We start from the raw sequence: 22,571 nt of genomic DNA, 5'->3' as shown, positions 1-22,571 counted from the left end.
GGTACCTCAAGCACTGGTTACCGTCCTCACCGAACCCGTCGCTTGCGACGAAGGGCTCGACGAGTAAATTAACCCTATACTACTACCTATTTCTGCCGTGAAGCAGTAATGCGTTTCAGTTTGAAGGGCTGGGCAGCCATACTGAGACCTTAGAACATATATCTCAAGGTGGGTGGCGCAATTATGTTGTAGTTGTCTATGGGCTGTAACCACTTAACACCAGGTGGGCTGTAAAAAAATGTTAATTGCTGTGTTAATGTTTCCAGACAACATCGGCTCGCCCCTCCCTGGTGTCGTCGATATCGCTGGCGACGGAGGCGGCGGGCGGCGCGTCGCGCGTACTGCACAGCCTGGAGCGGCCGCACCATCTGTCGCGACACTCCAGGGAGCGGTACTCTGATAGGTATATAGCCTCTATGTCGTTGTGTTTAGAACGTTTATAGCTTGGGGGCAAATAGACGCCAACTCTGGTAGGAGTTAGTTACACTATATAACCCAGCGGTCGGGGAACTTTTTTAATTATTACCCCAAAATATTTTTGTGTAAGTTGATATTACCCCATGGCGAAGAACAAAAAAAAAACGAAATCGCTTCTTTTTAGTATATCTTATAGCCCCCATGATAATTTGAAATCACAACGATTCTAAAGGAGTTTCACTTAAATATAATCTAAACGTCTAAATTACGTTTTGTCATGAATCTATGGCATTATGAAGAAATGGAGGGGAGGTTTATTAGGAGAATAAAATCTATGAATAGTGCAAATTACACATGTTTATGAAGACTTTAGTGTAGTACGTGCAAAGGAATAAATAATTTTAATTATTAGAGGAGTATAGAGTGTAATGTGAACATTGATACTGTTACGGCGTTAAGAGTAACGCCATCTATCGCCGAATAATCGAACGAATATCAAAGAATCTAGTAGCATCTAGAAAGCTCGAGAAGTACAACGCCATCTATTGTCAGATAGTCCGCTATCTGGCACAACACTCGAAATGTGTGGAATATTCTCGATAATTCTAGAGATGTGGTATCGGCTATAAAAGCGTTGCAGAGATGGCACGCAGTCAGTAATCGGAACTACTCGAAGCGAAACAGCGAACGGATCACCTGAAGCGAAGCGGAAGAAGGGAATTGAGAATTTGAAAGTGTTGTGAAGTGTTTTAAGTGTTGAATACAGCTTTAATTTAAACGCGTAATAAGCCAGCGCGTAATAAGCCAGCGCGTAATAATGCCATTATTTAATTTCTGTATTATATTATTCAATAATTATAATGATTGTCGATTATGAAATGGATGGATTATGTGAAAGACGATATGGGTAGGAGGGGAGTGAGCGAAGAAATGGTATATGATAGAAGAGTATAGAAGTAGAAAACATGTTGCGCCGACCCCAGGTGACTGGGAGAAGGGCAGGATAATGATGATGATGTCGATTATGAAATTAAAAACGTTTATAAAGTTCAGCCGTGAAGCAGTAGTAATGTCTAACGCGTTGCAAAAACATGTTACTTTCGTTCTTTTTATGTGTTATGTTTATATGAAAATTTGTATATTCCAGACATTTAGACAAGGATCGTTTGGCGGAACTGGAGCGAATGGACCGCTATCCTGAGAAACAGGCCGTCTACAGCGTCGATAAACCCTTCAGACAAACCAGTTTAGATTTGCGGCACAATGCGGCGGCCAATTGGAATCCTTCAAGGGAGTTCACCAGGTACAAATTATAAGTTCCCACTTATTTTGAAGTCCTCCTGCTATTCATTTGTTTTGAATGGATATGTATAACCACGTTTTTTGGTTTTATATTTTATTTTCTATTAGGACGTTTTGTAAGTTTGCACGGGTAGTTACCACCGATCTATCTATTTCTGCCGTGAAGCAGCTATGCGCTCAATCTGAAGGGTGGGACAGATAAACAATACAATTGAGAGCTGGACCTTATGTCACAAGTTGGGTGCGGGAGTATTTACATTGCGATGTGTATGGGATCCAGTAACCAGTCTAGATCAGGTGGGACCCAAATTCTTTACTTTCATTCCGCAAACCCCGTTTCGGGACAGACTGGTTACTATATACCTATGTATATATAAGTAATGGTTTATATAAATAAAAAAAGTTAGCTTTCCTATTTTAAATAAAAAGATATCCTGTAATTAAATTGCGGAATCGTTTTGAATTAAACACGATAAAGTTACATTTTAATTGATATTTGTAGGGTAGTTATTGTTCCTTATTCGGTCAGGTTAGAGCCCCGTTAGCTCACCTACTAGTTCTGTGAATAGAATAGTTAAAAAAAAAGTTCCTTTTTCATAGACGCCAACAAGCCGAACCCGAGCGCTACACTTCCAGTAAGACATCGGTCTCGTCCGGCGGCAGCAGCAAGCATCGCTCGCACGAGCCTCATCATAACTACATGAGGCTATCGTCCGCTAATGAACAGGACAATATTGCAGCAGGTCAGTCGAATTTTATACGCAAAATGAGTTCAGTCAGAGATCAGAGATCATCATCATCATCTTTTTTTTTATTGCTTAGATGGGTGGACGAGTTCACAGCCCACCTAGTGTGAAGTGGTTACTGGAGCCCATAGACATCTACGACGTAAATGCGCCACCCACCTTGAGATATAAGTTCTAAGGTCTCAAGTATAGTTACAACGGCTGCCCCACCCTTCATACAGAAACGCGTTACTGTTTCACGGCAGAAACAGGCAGGGTGGTAGTACCTACAGACGCGGACTCTCAAGAGGTCCTACCACCAGTAATCATCCATCTCAGCCTGCTAAACATAGGCCTCTCCAGTCAATTTCCAGTGAGGCCGTACCGCTGCCACCTCCAGTGATTTTCACAAGGTGATTCATGATCAAACAGTTACGAAGATTATAAAATAAGCTGATAGATTTAAATAACTTATATTAGGAAAATAAACTTTTGAAATTTAAGCGTATGAATTTGTGCCCTGGTTGAGAATGCACTTCACATTGTCTCTTTCCCGCAAAGCGAAATTTGTTATGCAACTTTTCAGTGATTTTGAACATTGACGTCATAGTGCATATGCCATAAAACGCTGTTATTAAGTGTTGAACTTGCAGGTAGTAGCAAAGTTAGGCAGCGGCTTGGCTCTGCCCCTGGCATAGCTGATGTCCATTTGCGACGGTAACCACTTACCACCAGCTGGGCCGTATGCTCGACTGCCTACAAAGACAAAAAAAAAAGAAAAACTTAACATTAGACAATCAATGAGAAAAGACGGCCACAGACAGATCTGTGAACACTGGAATTATTATGCTGGTTTGATTATTTCTCTTTGTATAGGCCAGATGGTCGATGGACTGTCTGTATACATCTAAGATGCTGTAGTTAGTATCAACCACATCTAATAATAATAATGTAGGTAAAGTAAAAAAAAGGACACAAATTTACTCAAGAAATAAACGAAATAATGCCAGATGCATGCCAGATGAACAAGTTCAAGTTCATATTTTATTGTGTTGTAGTACTTCATATGACGTCAAACTGTTTCTAAAAATACGACATCCGTCTTTGATTTCAGTAAACTACAAAATGAAATGCGTAAGTCTAGAGCCACCGCTGACAGAGCCTAACGTTCAGAAACACAATCAGAGAATGGAGAGAACTTCAACGCCTAGTTCGAAACGAACAAAAACGAGGCGTAAGTGATTCATATCTATTATATAAATTTAGTGCTTAAGAAACATTGTAGAGGTGTTATAATAGAATGCAGGTAGCGATGATTTATGTGCATCGGATTTTGACAAAGTCACTGTTCCGCAAATTCGGATATCTTCTAATATGTTGAGTACACAATTCAGTTTTTAGTAGGTAGCGTCTCAGCTTGTACCCTTAGCATTGCTGATGTCTATTCGCGCCGGTGACTACTTACCACCAGGTGGGTTGTATACTTAACTATAATGGTATAATGGCGATTAAAAGTAATCGGTGCGTCGTTATATTACGTAATAATAAATGAGTAACTTCAACCTTTCGCCATATTAATCCTTAGAAAATGCTACAGTGACTTTCATTGCTGTGACTAGTGCTATGCAAATTTAATGTAGTAAAAACCACTATAACTATAAATACTACAACTATACTACAATACAAATATAAATACTAACAAATACATCTAAATCACACTAAATGCACATTTAATGTAAATAGGGCATAAGCGACCAGTGGAAGTCGAAGAGCCAGGACTTGATGGTGAAGACGAGGAAGACGAGGGTGGCTCGCCCCTCTATTGCAACTGGGATCTACGAGGAATGCAGCATTTATTGCCTCTACAAGATTATATCATACAACAGGCTAAATTATCTAGTTAGTATCCGAGTACCTAATATAAGCCGCGCCAATAAAGAAACGAATCTAAAATGGCGGCGGCCATCATGCGCTCTCACTCTACATTATTGCTGTCATTAGTCGCACACGGCGCGTACTGCATGCAAAAAAAATATCAGTTCTGGCTTTGTTGTTGAGTTCGAGTTTTTCACTTTTGAGTTGTGCGACTTAGATGACTGGCAGCAAAAGTGTCTACGCAAGTTGCACCCCAGATGAGACACCTCCCCTTCTGCCAGGGCATAAAGTAAAGTAAAGTACATTCTCATTTGTTTTTAAGTTATTGCATAGATTTTATCGCGGGCCTTGAGCGCGGCGACCGAATCATGAAATTCCGTAACGAAAAAAACCTTACACCCCTCACTCCGCCTACCATGTAGCTCGCGTTCAACACATTCACACGTTGCGCTTGTGTAGTGTTGGTGAATAAGCGCGTGGCATGACGTCACACTGCATGCGCGTCATGATTTGTATTACGTAGTCCTGTGTCGATCGCGATTGACAGAATCTTTTTGACCCGATCTCGACCCATACGCGTGTGAACGGGTCGTCGGTGTTTGAAAGATTTGATCACCAGGTGACATCACAAACGAAATTGGACTTTATTTGTGGAGCATTACCGTTGCTTGTTGCTTAATTAATCGATTATTTCGTGCATTCAATCACGAAATGACGTAGCTATTAAAATATCTTCTATCTCTTCCGTTTAAGTACATACATACAATCCTGTTCACGCAGTGCACTCTTTCTTTGTTGTTTGTTGTGCGTTGCATGATTGTATCCAAAATAAACCGGATTGCGCGGGATCTTAACAAATCGCGTGCGGGACTGGATTTTAATTAGAATGAATGAATCAATCATTGCATCGGTGTCTCGTTCTAACGTGAGAACGAGATCGATCGCGCAATCCTTCGGTCATTTATATTATAAAATAGATACATACGAACTGTGACCGAAGTGATTGAATCTTTATAACCCGATCACTATACAAACGAATGGGTCATGATCGACCCGAGTCATGGGAACAACTGACCGAAACAGGTCTAGACTAGGGATGTAAACCGGTTCGAAGAAAACCGGAGAAAAACCGGTTTTTATACATACCGATAAATACCGGTTTTTATTTAAGAATACCGGTTTTTTACGCTTTACATTCACAGTTCACACCAGTGCTACCAGATCAAATATACAAGCTACAAATATAAAAAAAACCGTGTTTCAGAATCAAATTACCGTGCATTACATTTAAAAACTACAGTGCAATAACCACAATATGGTTGGTAGACTTTTAGCGTACGAAATGAGGACCGTGACCCAAATATCCACATATCTGCACCCAACACTCAGAAATGGCTTTCGCCAACCAGAGCACATGTTGTCTGCAAAAGAGATGGTGCATCGTGAACTGGGGAATCTTCTTGAAGAATTTTCAACTCTAGCCAGGAAAAACCACTTTAGAAACAATTTTAAAAAGCCTGGTATTCTGGATTTTTTGCATTCGCCAAAACGGGATATTCCGAACGCCACGGCGGCCGCAGTGAATATAGTGCGAATGTATATTGAGACTGAAGCCGCCACAGTAAACCACACCGAAATTGCTGGCACGTGCCAACATCCAGAAGGAGCAGGCTTCTGAATGACGCAGTGGACCAACTATGCCTCTTGCATCAAAATTTTGATTTAATACAATAGTATTAAATCAAAAATAAAAAGCTTTTTATTATTGGATAATATATATTATTATGATCATTAAAAGCCTATATAAAATATGCTCACCCAATTAATTGTGTGAAGAAAACTCTTCGTTTGTACGTAAATTTGTTTTATTTAGTGATTATTTTAGCCTTTATGGAAAACACCTAAAAATACTTAAAAAAAACGGTAATAAACCGGAGCCAGAAATTGTAATCGGTTCACATCGCTAGTCTAGACTTATGTTATTGAACCTCGCCATGCGAAGTGCCAAAAACTTCTAAGTAATACGTACTTAACACATTTGTGTTCACGAATATCTCAGTATACGTGACGAAAGGCTTTTGTATTTTTCTTTGTCACGTGTCTATAGCGCGTTTTAGAAATACATACAGCGCCATCTATTGACAACAAACAAAACCTTTCTCAGCCTTACCTTGGAGACATAAACGAACAATATAATGAATTTTTTTTTTATCAACAAGAATATTATGACAATAATTGTATATGTTGGCACCTCAAATGTTTCATTACACAATAATAAAGACATAAATTAATTCGGATAACTTCCGAACTGACAGTAAATGAAACACAATGTGCTATTGGTAATTTTCTAAAACGGATACTTAAAATTATTAATCTACAAATATAAATATACCTACATATAAACTTGTTTAAAATCTATGAATTATATCAAATACCATGACATGGGGTAAATTGGGACTCCGGGGTAAATTGGGACAAACCTGCGGAAGATTCTCAAAGTACCTGTAGCACGGAATCTATCTAATTTTGTTTATGGTAATATTTATCAATGTATAGAAGAAAAACCAAGTTAACTATGGAAACACTGAATATGAGTTAAGTTGGCGCCAAAAACTCGTCAAATTAAATTGAAAATAGTGGTTGAAAAGTGAGTTTTAAAACACCATAACGAACTTTTAAAAAAAGTAATATTAACGTTGTTTTTTCAAAAAGATCACAATTTATATAAGTTTTTAATACACCTGGAAATACCACAACAAACAGTAAGTTGCAATATTTTTATTTTAAATACAATATTTCGACAAAATAAAAAATGTATATTTTTTCCTTTCTTTTTGGGGAATTTTGGGACGTATGTGGGGTAAAATGGAACGAGACTGGAAGCATTAGGGACGAGAAAACACAAAATTGGAACGGGATAAAACAAAATAGGGATGGCTTGTTAGGGTTGTCACTGATATCATAAAATAGATTTTTTTTCGCGACATTTACCTTGTAATATCTGCCCGGTAGTATGTCCTTTATAGAAATAAAAAAAAATAAAAAAATAAAAAGAACTCAGTCTTATATATATTTAAATACGTGTATATAAACGCTTATTTTTCAGATATGCCGCGGACATACAAACCCAGTACAAAACCGTATAAAAAATATAATTCAGAAACCATACGAGCTGCGATAGCGGAATACGAAACTAAAAAAGTATCAATGAAAGAAGTAGCACAAAAATTCGGTTTGAGTAAATCTGTATTACACAGACACATCTCAAAAGTCATGAGGCCACATGGTGCACCTAGAGCATTGAAACCAGAAACCGAAGATTATATCATACAATACATAAATATCTGTTCAGAGTGGGGATACCCACTCGACACATATGATTTTAGATTGTTAATCAAGGGGTATCTGGATAGAGTTGGCATTGAAGTGAAGAGATTTAAGGACAATATGCCTGGTCCTGACTTCGTCGAGAGTTTCCTAAGGAGACATAAAAAAGTAATTTCTAAAAGAATAAGCCAAAACATAAAAAGAGCAAGAGCTGCCATTTCTCCCGAAGTCATAGAACAGTACTTTAAGCAATTAGAGATTTCTATGACTGGCGTGCCTCTTGGAAATATCGTTAATTACGATGAGACGAATCTGTCTGACGACCCGGGTAAAAAAAATATCTTGACAAAAAGAGGTGTTAAGTACCCAGAGCGGGTGATGAACCACTCAAAGTCGTCTACATCAATCATGATTGCTGCAGCGGCCGATGGTACGCTTTTACCAAGTTACGTCGTGTATAAAGCTGTTCACCTATATGATACTTGGACAAAAAATGGACCTTATAAGTGTCGCTACAACCGAACAACTTCTGGTTGGTTCAACAGTAATGCTTTTGAAGACTGGGTCGATACTGTGGCACTTCCGTACTTTGAAGATAAACCAGGCAAAAAACTGTTGATAGGAGATAATCTTTCTTCACATCTTTCTATAAATTTGATTTGCAAATGTAAAGAAAAGGATATATACTTTGTATTCCTTCCAGCGAACTCTACCCACCTGACTCAGCCACTAGACGTTACCTTCTTTAGGCCAATGAAGACCGCTTGGCGCGACATCCTATTCAACTGGAAAAAATCTGATGGACGTTCACAGTCGAGTGTGCCTAAGAATTGGTTTCCTCAACTTTTGAAAAAGCTTTTTCAGCGTATTGAAAAAAACCAAAAAAATAACATAATAGCTGGCTTTGCTAAAACGGGAATCAGTCCATTAAACAAAGAAAAGGTACTGGAAAGATTACCTGGTAACAATATCAGAAATGAAACTACCATAGAAGACGAAAAAAAATCGATCGATGAAACAGTATTAAAATTACTCTCGGATATGCGCTATGGCAAAGAAAGTACTGGAAACATAAAATATGTTATGAAAAAACAGAAAATCAATGTACAAGCCGGTAAGAGTGTAGGTGAAGACAGTGACAATGCAGATTCAGATTTGTTAGCGTCAAGTTCCATTGTAAGTGGCAATATTTCAACAGACAAAGTAGGCGACAAAGAAATCACCATTGAGACAAAATCTTTAAACGTTAAAGTAAAGAGAAAACAAAAATCTAAAGTTAATGGTGGCAGAGATATAGTGCTTTTAGAAGACGATAGTGAAAAAGAAAACGAAATATCAAGTGAAGAAATAAATTGTCCTGTAGAGAAACCGATGGCAAAGACAATTGAAAAAAACAGATTGGATAATGTCCATTATAGTGGAAATCTTTTTTTACAGACCCACATCGGCACAGATTATATGCCTATTGTGTTTGAAGACACTGTTCCAGTTACAAGAAATATTGATAAATGCAAATTACTTTCGATTTCAAATTATGAAAACCAGTTTGAATCAAATAAATTCAAAAAACCACTCCCTGTAGAGAAATTATCATACCAAAGACAAACTACAAAGGGCAAAGGTATAGGCAAAAAAACGAAGAAGCATCTAAAGAGCAAGAATATTATTGCAGAAAACAGTGAAATTAAAGAAGAAGAAATTAAAAAGTCAGAAGATAAACTAAATAACGAATCACATTTTATTTTCAATAATTTAGAATTTAAAAATGATATGATTTTTCTAGAAGATAGTATGTTCGTTTCTGAAAATATAACAATCGAAAATGATAACTATTGCAAAGAAATTTTAATCACAGATGAAGAATATCAAAATGACACAAAATCAAATACTTTTATCAATAATCAACAAGAACCAGAACAGATGGTGATCAACAGTAATGATACATTATTAGAAAAAAATGTTAAACCTAAAATGAATAAAATACAGATTTTATCAAATGAATTAATCAGACACTCAGTGATAAAAGTGGACGTAAATAAATGTCAACATATACCTATCAATGCAAATATTAAAGTTCCTAACAACAAAATATCTAATCCTGGACCTAGTCGTAAACAGATATACTATGAAAGTGATAAAGATATTTTAAACGATGTTATGGATATTGATGATGAGTATGATTAGTGCTTTTAATCACTTTCTTATTTTAGAAGTGCTCTATTTACAAACAATCTTATAAGTTTTTGAATGATAATCTTATAATTTGTTATTCATGTTTAATTTTTGATAAGCTGACATTTTATTTTTGTTAATTAAAAATCCGAGATAACTAGGTTCCAGTTATGTTGAGTTAGTTATTTAGCTTAGAAATAATTTCTTTTATTTTTGTTATTATTGGCAGTAATCAGATAAAGCTGCTTTTTTATCTTATTCACCTGATATCTTACTCTTGCTCAAAGATTATTTTGAAAATGTTGATTAAATAAAATTGTATTATTGCATTTCCAGTCCTTTTGTTTTCTATTTTTTATTCTATTTTATGATTTCGTTTCAGAGTTGTGATTTTTAAGGAAATTAAATAATAATTTTCTAAAATATAACATGCACATACTTTTTTTGATCATTGTATTGTTGATTATCATTCACGTCACATCGCTTCGGAATAGAAACCAGCTTAATTTACACTATGTTGTGTATTGTGCTTAAGTTATGGATTGTATTCATCATTTCGGTCCATATAAATAATTATATGGCACCTACCTATATATCCTACCTTACAAATGTTTTGGTTTATACTGTTAATTTGTAAGTAGACTAATTAAATAAATAAATAAATAAATAAATATCGCAGTACTGCGAGTTGACAACCCTTACAAATATCCCAATTTAACCCTTAACCGTGTCAATTTACCCCGGACGCTGGGTAAATTGGGACGGCCATTATTTTACCGATTATTTCTTTAAAATGAATAATTAAAATAATGTAACGGTTTTTATCACCTAGGTACGTTCAAGACTCAACTTATTTCTTTGGTTAAGCAGTGACTATTTTATTGGAACTATTCTAAAATTCAATCTGAAGTTCGATTTTGTCCCTATTTACCCCATTTGACGGTATATACTTTATTTGTTTAAAAGCGTATGCGAATTAAATATTCGCGTTGTTTTGTAATATTCTTATTAAAAATAAGGGAAATATTTTTATTGTTTCATACAAACTCAAGATAGTTTCTTTCAATCAATTTTCAGAACATTCAAAATATAATAACATTATTATACAATTGCGTCACTAAATAACATTCGCGGACAAATCTCAAACTTTAAAAAATAATAATTTATAACAAAATATGGGACCACCATTGACGCGGTATTTTCCAGATATTTAGAAGATATCAAGTCTCAAACTTATGTTTCTTATTTCAGTTACCATAAACCTATAGTTTCAATGATAAATATTCCTGAATAACCTACATGTATTGTAAGATAATAAAAATATTTTGAACAATATTAACTTCTCATTTATTTAATACTAGCGACCCGCCCTCGCTTCGCTTCGGAAACATTAAAACACACATGAAACAAAAAAAAACAAAAAATTTTTTTTTTAAAAAAGTAGCCTATGTTCATCAGGGACAATGTCGGCTTCTAATGGAAAAAGAATTTTTCAAATCGGTCCAGTAGTTTCGGAGCCTATTCGAAACAAACAAACAAACAAATCTTTCCTCTTTATAATATTAGTATAGAAAAGAAAAAAAAAACGACGGTTTTAAGCCATTGCGCATGCGTCGAATGTTAGTGTTCTCAACTGAACAGATGCGGCATTTTTATTCTAACATAAAAACCACGCTGTTTTGGAGTTCGTAATAAACGTTTTATATTTACACTGTTGTTTTATTTGTGCATCTAAAAATTATTAAATTAATTAACGTAAAATAAAATTGATAAAGATGAAGTCGTGTTTTTTGTGTAACGAAAAAAAGCAATGAGTATTTATTAACTCTGTGTTACTTCCCGGTGGTTGAGAACACTAACATTCAACGCAAAACCGTCGCACGGCCGGCAATCGCTATCCTCGTCTGACAAATGATGTTAACTCTCTTTCACTCTACCTTAAATATTTATCATCTTTAACAGCCAGCAACCCTTATTTGCCGCCAGATTTAATTAGGTAACCATATATGATAATTAATATAAAAAAATTAGCTTCAATTTGATATATAATTAATAAATATACGTTATGAACGTAAAAAAGTATCGAAATCATACCTGTTTACATCTGGCTGCGAAGAGGTGCGGCCAGGTGCGCAATGGCAACCGTGATTTTTTTAAATCATTATGTAAATTGCCGTGATGTAGACGATATTTTATTTAAAAAACAAGTGAACGAAATTTTTTCCCAAAAAGCAATTAGGGGCCATCCATAAAGTACGTCACACGAATTTTAGGACTTTTGAACCCCTCCCCCCCCTCCTTGTCACAGGTTGTCACATTTTTATAACCCCCCCCTCCTGATGTGACGTCACACATTTTTTAAATTTATGTATGTATTTAAAAATAATCGAGAGAAAACAGCTATTTTCATTTTTTACTTATTTTTATTAAATAATAATCTAATAAAATCAACATAAAGTCCAACATTTCATAAAACCGAAAAAACAAACGACTAGTTAAAAAATAATAAACGATTAATTATATTAATTAAAGATAAAAAACTTAATTATCGAGTGTCCATGGACTTTGGATCCACTCTTTTATATCAGCTATTACTGGTAAATCAGGCACTTCATTTTCGTTCTGAATTTGAACGTCAGGAACATCCTTAGTGTCGACATCATTCTCTTCCATCCATAAAGCATCGTCATCATTCATTAAACAGAGAATTTCTCGGGCACGTCTAGCCGCAATTCTTTGAGGACGAATTTTCGCTAAATTATTAATAAATATAGATAAAGTTTGTAAATTTTTAAAATTTTTAATTCACATACAAACTTTGCGTTTTAGTATTTTAAATTTTAACATGTGACGTCACAAAAGTATTGACCCCCCCATGCCCCTTGTCACACGATGTCACACTTCGGTGATACCCCCCCTCCCCATTAACGTGTGACGTACTTTATGGATGGCCCCTTAACAATAATTTAATTAAAAATACTAGCGGCCAAATTTTGATAGGCAACTTGGTAGATATATTCTCCTAATTATAAATATACATAAAAATTTGGTTTTTAGCAAATAACCAATGAGCGCACTAATCCTGCAGTCGGATCTCGTACTATTATCGGTCACCACGCTCAAAAAGTATAACTTGAATTAATATCAAAGAAAAACGACGGAAAAAAATACTGCATAAATAAAATAATTATAATTACATAAGTTGATAAAAATGCTATGCAATAGCTTTATCGCGGCAGTCTCCGAGTGCCACACGCCTTTTTTTTTTACATTAAACATCTTTTTTTTCTATCTTTCTTTTTATTTGTTGTCCCTGCCATCTGTCAGTGCAGGTACATAGACGCAATTTTCGATTCGTTTCTTTATTGGCGCGGCTTATACCTATGCGGTGAGGAGAGATGTAATCTGCGCAAAAAGCGTCACTGTACCCTCTGATTGATTTTGTTGAGTTTTGTTTAAATTTAAATAGCTAAATAGAATCTAATAGAGTATTATTGACACTTCCGCCAAAAAATGTTAATATATTATTTTAAAGGTAGAGGACGTTATGGTGGATCCGGATCGGACAACGAATCGAACTCGTCTCGTTCACGATCCGGTTCGGAATCGCGTTCTCTGTCCGGCCACGAACCGGACAACGAGTCTTCGGACGGTGGCGCCCGTACTCCGGACGACGACGACGGTTCCGGCGTGTACCTACCGCACACGTACGCACATCGACCTGCCGACGTAGAGTATATGAACCATGGAGTCTCTTATTATAATACGTTTGTCGGGTTTGATAGAGACCGACAGACGTCGCCTGGTATACATAGGGTGAGTTAACATATTCACGAATGTTGAAATTCAATGTATTTGACAATTTCATTATAAGCAATACCTTTTTCTTTTTTTCCTACCTAAGCTGATAAATAGCTTTGAGAGGCTATTTCAGTGTAACCTTAACTAGTAGGTGAGCTCACGGGGCTCAAACCTGACGACGTTGCTAACACGAAACCTAGCAAGAGCCGTGTTTCGCAGAATCTACCACCGGATCGGAAACGCGACCCACTGAGAAGATCCGGCGAGAAACTCAGTGGGCTGTGTCTGTGGGTTAATTTACTCGTCGAGCCCTTCGAGGACAACGATGACCGGTGCTTGAGGCACCGTTAGTGACCGTTAGTGGATCGGAAGGATCCGAAATGACGTGTGCCTAAGCAATATCAATAATTTATCAAATTTAGAAAAATGCAAATTCTTTTTTGCTGATCTGCCATTAATAGAATTTTATATTTCTCGTTCAGACGTCATCGCTAGGAGGCGGTGCTACAGTCCCGGTGGACCCACCGGCCGGGGCGCCCGCACTCTACAGTCCGGTGCGGGCGCATCCACACCCGCGCCCGTCCGTGCCGCCCGAACAAGACATCGAGATATTCGCCAAAGACAACTTAAATTTCAACAAAGGCATATTTAGAAGGAAGGTTTGTACCATCTTATTTAAACCTGTTGTTTGTTGTTGGCGATCGCAGTACAGCAAATGGCTCACTCGTAATTTTTTAAGTACTAAATTCAATGAATACAATTTATTTTGTTGTTTTAGTTAGTGGTTATAGAGCATCTAGATATCAGAACGTAGATCTCATCATCCATTTCGAGCCTTGCTGTAGAAATCTCAATTTTCAGTTATCCCAACTTTTCGAACCGGAACACATGACTTCTTAATACTTGATTTCATAATTGACTTCATAATAGAAATAGGCAGACTGTAGGACTCACCCGAGTCGGCAAACAATACTTCGCGCCTACTTACAATCTTATGTGTGTTATATGTTGTGACGTGACAACGACTTATAATTCGATGGAGCCGGCTGAACGCACTAAAAAACATGACTCATGCGGCGTTACCTCGCTCTGAGGCGTTCTATTTAAGGCTTGAAGTGCAAGCGAGAGCGCGCAACGAGCGACAAAGAGGCACAATCGGCCTCCGCGTTCGGCAGCGTTCGACATCTGTCTCTCCTACTTGAGTGAGCGATGCATCCGCGTGGACAGCTGCTATACAATAATACATTTACATGTTTTCGTCAAGTATGAAGTTTAGTGAAAAGTGAATGTGGTGTCAATTGTTTATAGCAACGATAATTGCGATAATTGAAAAATGAAACCATTCCATCCAGTATTTTCTTATGACGTTGTCACGTTCAACTATCGTCAGTAAACCGACTTTACAGACAACCATTTTTTTTTAAATGTATTTTCATTTTAGGCTTCTGTCCGCGATATGTTATCGTGGACCTCGTCGTCAATTAGCGCTCCTATGGTGGGCGCCGACTGGGACAAAGCGCACAAGAAGGCAGCCATAGACCTGTTCAGGCTCGTGCAGATCTACATGGGCGACAGGAAGGCCAGGCCGGGGATGACACTCAACTCTGTAGCTCAAGACATCCTGCACGCTACTTTTGCTAATGAAAAGTAAGTTTTATGGCTCAGGTTTTTGGTTGGATTTCATTCAAGAGACCATCTGAGACAGGATTATATTTTTACTAAAAATAAATATATGTGTTGACAGCTTTTAACTTCCAATTGAGTTATCGTTCTCATATTTTAAAGCGGATATCCATCCACATTGTAATGTTTTAGGGTTTCGGTAAACTTTTTTTTTCTATCGACTTTACACCAGGTGGACAATGAACATGTTCACTCATCAATGTAAAAAAGTAATTGTAAAAGTAATTAAAAAGTAATTTTGAAGTCGTCGTGGCCTAACGAATAAGACGTCCGATGCATTCATGTTGAGCGATGCACTGGTGTTCGATTCTCAGGCGGGTACCAATTTATCTAATGAAATACATACTCAAAAATGTTCACGATTGACTTCCACGGTGAACGAATAATAATATCGTGTAATAAAATGTAACCCGCAAGATTATAATTTGCGTAATTAGTGGTGGTAGGCCTTGTGGTGAGACCGCGCTGGTGGGTACCACCACCCTGCCTATTTCTGCCGTGAAGCAGTAATGCGTTTCGGTTTGAAGGGTGGGGCAGCCGTTGTAACTATACTTGAGACCTTGGAACTTCTATCTCAAGGTGGGTGGCGCATTTATGTTGGGGATGTCTATGGGCTCCAGTAACCACTTAACACCAGGTGGGCTGTGAGCTCGTCCACCCATCTAAGCAATAAAAAATATATAAATAAAAACACTATGTGGACAATGAGCGCATGTTCACTCATCAATGCAAACAGTAATTGCATTGTCCTATGAAGTCTGTTACCCACTCTATCTGCGACTATAATATACTACGACAAACATCTCTTTCGTAGATTTTGAAATAAAATGTATATATTTTCTTACAGACTCCGCGACGAACTCTACGTGCAACTATGCAGACAGACAACGGAGAATCCACTACGCGATTCATTGCTGCGCGGCTGGGAGCTGTTGGCGGTGTGCTTGGCCTTCGTTCCGCCATCGCCTGCGTTTCAACCCGCCCTCACCAATTACGTCAACAGGCATCGAGACCCAGCGTTTGCCGATGCTTTTCCTGAGGTACATACAAATCAAATCTTTATTAGCTAAAACACGGTATACAAAGTTGTTGATAGTTATTTTATAAAACAGCGTGTTTCTACCAGGTCGGCGTGCAAATATTATTCAAAATTATTTAAATTAAATGCAGTCAGTAAATATATTAATTAATTAAAATATCAAACAATAAAATATTATAAATTAATTGAATAAGAATTAGTTATTTATGTCATAAAACAAAAACAAAGAACAGAAAGAAGCGAATTGCGTTATCAAATGGAAAAGAGTCCTATAACACATCGGTAGGCTGCATCTTAACTGTGCCATTAACGACGACCATAAGCGACGGTTACCACTTATCATCAAGCGGACCGTTTGTTCATATGCCTTTGAAGGCATTAAAAAGAAGTAAAGGGAGAAAAGATATCGCTAATAAACTTGTTATTTAAAACGGATGTCCACTTCTTTTTCTAGGTGGGCAAATGGCCCATTCACGTTCAAGTATCACACTATGCTGGCGTTGCCTGTAAGAGATTGGAGAGAATCGGTTTCGCAGGAAAAAGGCAGCCAAGGAAACCGACGACAGAAGATATCGATCAGGCCAGAGTGAGTTTATTGTTTAATTACATAATATTTTTGCAATGCTGTAATACGAATTTAAACTTCGTGTCTTTGATAAATATATTTTTTGGGGTCTATTGATAATGATTTTATTCTTAATGATTAAATCCAATTAATGGTAAATGCTTATCGGAGTCCATAGGCAGCCTTATGTGAATGCTTCAAGCACTTTGTAGTTGTAACTCTCTTGCATTAGTGTAGTGTCGAATCCTTTTCGATGATACTTTGGCACATAAAATACGCATACAAATTTATATTTTATTTAATAAATTTTTATTCCACAGATACAAATATTTCGTCAGTCGATGTTCGGAAACACCCTATCAGAGGTGATGACGTTACAAAAAGAAAGGTTCCCTAATAGACAACTTCCCTGGGTTCAAGTGGCCCTGTCCCAGCAAGTTCTTTCGTTAAACGGCAGAGAGACCGAGGGCATATTCAGAGTGTCCGCGGATGTCGATGAAGTCAACGCTTTGAAGGCGAAGATCGATAATTGGGAACTGCCTGACGCCTCTACTCTTACTGGTAATTTTTTTATCGTACTTATACGTGAACGAGCTTACGGTCCTCCTAATCCACAACAGCTATTAGAATTTATATTATTATATTGCAAAGATAGTGTTCGAAACACAACGAATTTTAATGGTCTATATTCGTAAAATTGCAATACGAAAGTTACTGTTGTTAGGACCTCTTGTGAGTCCGCACGGGTAGGTACCACCCCCCGCCTATTTCTGCCGTGAAGCAGTAATGCGTTTCGGTATGAAGGGTGGGGCAGCCGTTCCGTGTTCCGGTAACCAGTATGTGCTCCGGTAACCACTTAACACCAGGTGGGCTGAGAGGTCGTCCACCAATCTAAGAAATATAAATAAATTACCAATTAATGTTAATATTAAATCTACCTGAAGTATCATGTTTTGTAGATGTTATATACGGTTCTATTGAATGACTAACTTCACAAACTTCATAGAAATTTTACTTTTATGTATAACCCATATGTAAATAAATGTTTGTTTTCAGACGCACATGCCCCGGCTAGCTTATTAAAGCTTTGGTACAGAGAATTGTACGAGCCTTTGATCCCGGACGTACTGTACGGCTCGTGCGTCGCCGCCGGGACTGACTTTATAGCGTGCACGAGAGTTCTACATCGATTGCCGCCTTTGAACCGACTAGTGAGTTTGACTTCTTTATATTGCTGTCGATGTATATACATATCGAAGGGTGAAAGGCTATTGGGTTTAAGCTACGAATAAATAATAAGTGAGGAAGTCTAACTCGGAACAAATTTCACAAAAAAAGTGGTCCCACTTGAAACCAAAACGACGTATGAAACAAAAACCAATCACAACCGAGGTTGGAAATAAACATTATTTGTGATTGGTTTGATTTCAAAACGAATGCAGGGATTGGTTCATGCCCTTGCTGCAATGTCTGCTATGACAGCAGAGTCATGACAGTGTAGACGATGTTATGTAATAAGTGGAAAAAAAAAAAAAAGTGGACCGGACAAAGTTAATAATGAAACAATATAATTGTATAATGTTTATATATTTGTTTTTTTTTTTTGTAATAAACTATGTCCCTCGACATAATTTATTAAGTTTTTGCCTGGAAGACATTAAAAAATAATCTTTTTTCGCAATGTAGGGAAGACGGATTCTGAGAAATTCAACCATTACACATTTTATAAAAAAAATGAAATGGCCATTATTTGTCTGGTGACTGTTTTTTAGTAAGCGCAGAATTTCTTCATTGTCAATTATTTTAGAAAAACACTAGATATTACTGACAGACTACTTGTTCGAGTAAGTGATTTTCCGTTATCACGTATTTTTATTATCTGTATTATTAGTGTTTCTGTGCGTGTACATATTTTATACAACACCACAAATGGATACGCGAGTCCACCGAAATCTTTCAAACTAATCAGATTATGAAAATACAATTTTTCATTAGCAGGTAGCAATGATAAGCATTCTGGACAGTTGATTTTCGCATGCAGTTTTCGGCTTACAAAGCCGGCTATATAGCCTACAATTTGTTTGATAGCGTGAATAGAGCATACTTTGCTGGTTTTCACAGGCATCCAGTCATATTCTTGTCTTTTCAACTTAACTGCAGCTTGCATTGGCAGGCAAACTAAAAGAAAACAAATTAAGCAAAATCCATTATCGTTATAAAATTAACAAATTAAATTTACCTATTTTATAATAAAAAAAATTTTATCGATATACTTTTCAATATTTCACCGAGAAGAAAAAAATACAATCAAAAATTTACTGACTTCATGTTGCATAGTGTTAACCATGTCGGTTTGATAACATATTTGCAAATCATGAAATATAATTATAATTTTGCTACTAATTACTAGTGAAAAGTGATCCCTGGCTATTTTAGCCGTGTATGGTTCTTGTACCACTTCACAACACACGCTGGCATGATTATTGAGAACACAATAATAAATCAAAATAAGAGATGTGCTCGCTTTCAAGAACAGTATCCGACTGATGACGCGTTGGACACGACTTTTAAGCCCCGCCTACTTGGACACGACTTTTGTTTGGTCATTTTTAGAGTGCAGTTACATTTCCTGACTTATTATTTATTCGTAGGGTTTAAGCGACATTTTGCATAATACTTGTCATTTATCTTTGTAATTAAAGGTGCGTTTTGTTTGGCGTTAGCATCAACAGTTCGATGTTTATAATTGAACTTTAATTAAGTTTACTCCATTGAAATAGCTGAAGAAGATTTTTGATATGATTTTTTTTTCCAAAATTTAAACTTTAAATGGCTCTCCTGTAAAGTTGCATTAATGTCACTTAATCCAAATAGCCTTTTACCCCTAGATATGATCTATAAATCCTCGGAACCCGCCAGTTTTTGAATTATTAAACGTGTAATAAGAGTACGCGTAGTCTAGAAAGTCTATTAAATAAGAGCTAAATAAATTCGGCAATTTTGTGCAAAATCTAATCTTAATTCAGACGAACATAAACCTGTTCAAGATGCCATTCCGCGTCATAAAACCGGTCGATCTGTTGGGGTAGGCAGCGGCTTGGCTCTGCCCCTGGCATTGCTGAAGTCCATGGGCGACGGTGACCACTCACCATCAGGTGGGCCGTATGCTCGTCTGCCTACAAGAGCAATAAAAAAAAGCCTTTCACCCCTCGATATCTATAAATCCTCGAAACTCGCGAGTTTTGGAATTATTAAACGTGTTATAAAATTCGATGTTCATTGCAGGTACTAACCTACCTCATAAGTTTCCTACAGCAGTTTACCGCCCCCGAAGTGGTCAGTCAAACAAAAATGGATTCAGCTAATTTGGCCATGGTGTTCGCGCCCAACTGTCTCAGGTGCACGTCGCAGGACCCGAGAGTGATCTTAGAGAACGCACGAAAAGAGATGACCTTCCTCAAAACCCTGATCACGAACTTGGACACGTCACACGTACAGGACATGCTGTGACCGACGAATCTCAGTTATTGTAACAATAACAACGGTAGCGAAATGACTGATTTCTAGTGATCTATATTAATATATATATTCGTTTCCTAATGTGGTGTTCAATGCAAAATCGATTTCGATATCGAGCCGCAGATTCGTCTTCAAATGAAAAAAAATATTAAGACAAAAGACCAAATCTAATCAGATAAAAAATACTATAAGAAGCTATTAGTTCGACTAAAACATCGATAAATCACTTGACGTGGTCCATCACTATTGTGACGTAATAATGTCAGGTGCACGTGACGTTTAGCATCCATAGTTTCCTGGCCACATCGAATTAATTATAAAATATATAAATATATATATATATATATAGATATCATACATACTTGCAGAGGAGTCTAGTCTTTGTAATTGCTGTTGTAGTGTATGTATGGTATGAACTGTGTACGTCTCACATTTTAGAATTACAGTGACCCATCTAACAATATTTTGATCACGCCCCTTTGGTGTAGCGCATCCTGAAAGCATCGCTCAAAACGTAACTTCGAAACTGCGCATACCACTACTTAATGTGTTCACAATTGTTCACGGTCGTCATATCAAAATTTTGAAATAGTTAATTGAATGACAAAATTGCCTTATCCACGAAAGCTATAAAAAGTTTTTAATATATGTATAAAGTACTATAAAACGATTATCAGAGGTCTTGTGAGATCGAGTTGTACTATATATCTATTGCTTCTACCACCAAGTCTAGAGCATAGTGCGAAATATTTTTAGCTAGTACCGAGTAACTGAATCATGGATCACTTCAATAAAACTTACCGGTTTCATCTTCACTCTCTTAACTGGCTCTATATATAATATGATATTGATTTCAATTCGTTTTTGCATTTTAGGCATTAGGAGACTAGGAAAAAGATAGTTGAATTTTTGAAACTATATCGGTAATCGTAAAAAAATCTCATGTGTTTTTAATTTCGAAAAATGTATTTGGTATAGATGTGTCACTGTAATCCTGAAACTCTGATACACAAGAAAAAGCAGCTAGCTTCCTTTCAACGTATTCGATTCTCTTACGTGTATATTGTAAATTATTTTAAAGACTATTTTTTGTACGCTATATTATTATAACTATGTAATTTTATTTGGTTGTACCCAAAGATATTTAATGGTATGTGATTTTTTTTTTTATAAATTCTAATAATATACATGAGCTTTACAAAAAGTGTATATAATTATAATAATGTGATTTGGGGGCGATTGTGTAAATTATGCTGAGTTTTTTTTTTGTTTCGGGTCTTGTTAGTGAACTGAGACGAATGTTTTTTTTAATGGTTTTAGTTATGGTTTGTGACGTTAATTTTTGTGTGCTTCGCTTATGACTTTATTTAAAAAAAAAAAATTTTAGATTGTGCCTCCAGTCTCCACCATCTTTTTAAGTATAATAATCATACAAAACCTTCTAAACAGAAAATTACGGACTTCAATGTTCTTTTTACTCTACGATTCTCAAGGCACTCGAATAAAAGACACCTCTTTTACAACAAGAGACAATATTTATTTAAAAAAAAGACCAAAATTATATTATTAATTGGAATAAGAATTGCCATAATAAATTTTTCGCTTATACAGTCAAACGTTTAGATCGATGATTGCATCATTTTGAACACAAACGCTATACAGAATATATAATATAAAGAAAAGTTTAAAGTATAAAAACGTTTGTATCCTATGGAGTAAGAGATTTTGTACAGAACTATCGACACTTGGAGGACGGTTTTATTTTGTGAAGATTTACGGTTGAATGTCATAGTACTCATCACCGAGAATCGGCAAGTGGCGTCCGTTGTGATTTAAAAAAAGTAAGTTCCTCTAATACATTTACCATAGGCAGACCACTGATTATTATTAAACACTACCAGACTCTGACTTATAATAATAATGATAAAACATTTATTTCAGAAAAAATCCATAAAATAATAATAATACAATAGTCAGCACACAAACAGTTCAACAATACAAATAGAAAATGAACAATATACTAATTCAATGAATTAAATATACAAAGGAAATGAATTAGAAACACATAATTATATCAATACAGTAGTAACCACTCTATGTCAATATTAGCTATCATTATGTCAATCAGTCAATTAATTTGGAGAAA

General features: G+C 36.4%; 2 protein-coding genes across 2 annotated transcripts in view; both read left to right on the top strand.

The window, feature by feature from the left end:
• The window catches only part of RhoGAP93B (MyTH4 and RhoGAP_KIAA1688 domain-containing protein RhoGAP93B), a 36,253-nt gene extending 15,682 nt beyond the window's left edge, over positions 1 to 20,571 (top strand). The window contains exons 10-22 of the mRNA XM_028180621.2: positions 267 to 403; positions 1,565 to 1,720; positions 2,320 to 2,462; positions 3,559 to 3,678; positions 4,188 to 4,343; positions 13,354 to 13,634; positions 14,102 to 14,278; positions 15,061 to 15,266; positions 16,150 to 16,342; positions 16,796 to 16,927; positions 17,227 to 17,467; positions 17,963 to 18,117; positions 20,192 to 20,571. Of these exons, the coding sequence (XP_028036422.2) occupies positions 267 to 403; positions 1,565 to 1,720; positions 2,320 to 2,462; positions 3,559 to 3,678; positions 4,188 to 4,343; positions 13,354 to 13,634; positions 14,102 to 14,278; positions 15,061 to 15,266; positions 16,150 to 16,342; positions 16,796 to 16,927; positions 17,227 to 17,467; positions 17,963 to 18,117; positions 20,192 to 20,416 (2,322 nt within the window). The 3' untranslated portion in view covers positions 20,417 to 20,571. The remainder of the gene's footprint in view (positions 1 to 266; positions 404 to 1,564; positions 1,721 to 2,319; positions 2,463 to 3,558; positions 3,679 to 4,187; positions 4,344 to 13,353; positions 13,635 to 14,101; positions 14,279 to 15,060; positions 15,267 to 16,149; positions 16,343 to 16,795; positions 16,928 to 17,226; positions 17,468 to 17,962; positions 18,118 to 20,191) is intronic.
• Positions 7,291 to 9,937, top strand: LOC114242908 (uncharacterized). The gene has a single exon (XM_028174214.2). The coding sequence runs from the start codon at positions 7,428 to 7,430 to the stop codon at positions 9,828 to 9,830; it is 2,403 nt and encodes an 800-aa protein (XP_028030015.2). The 5' UTR covers positions 7,291 to 7,427; the 3' UTR covers positions 9,831 to 9,937.
• Positions 20,572 to 22,571: the final 2,000 nt, after the last annotated feature.

The sequence above is a fragment of the Bombyx mandarina genome, chromosome 22 (assembly GCF_030267445.1).
Source record: "Bombyx mandarina strain Sakado chromosome 22, ASM3026744v2".
Lineage (NCBI taxonomy): Eukaryota > Metazoa > Arthropoda > Insecta > Lepidoptera > Bombycidae > Bombyx > Bombyx mandarina.
This window is presented reverse-complemented; position numbering and strand designations above follow the sequence as displayed.

Bases quoted from the DNA above. Each gene is read 5' to 3' on its own strand.
- LOC114242908 (XM_028174214.2), top strand. From the start codon at position 7,428: ATGCCGCGGACATACAAACCCAGTACAAAACCGTATAAAAAATATAAT.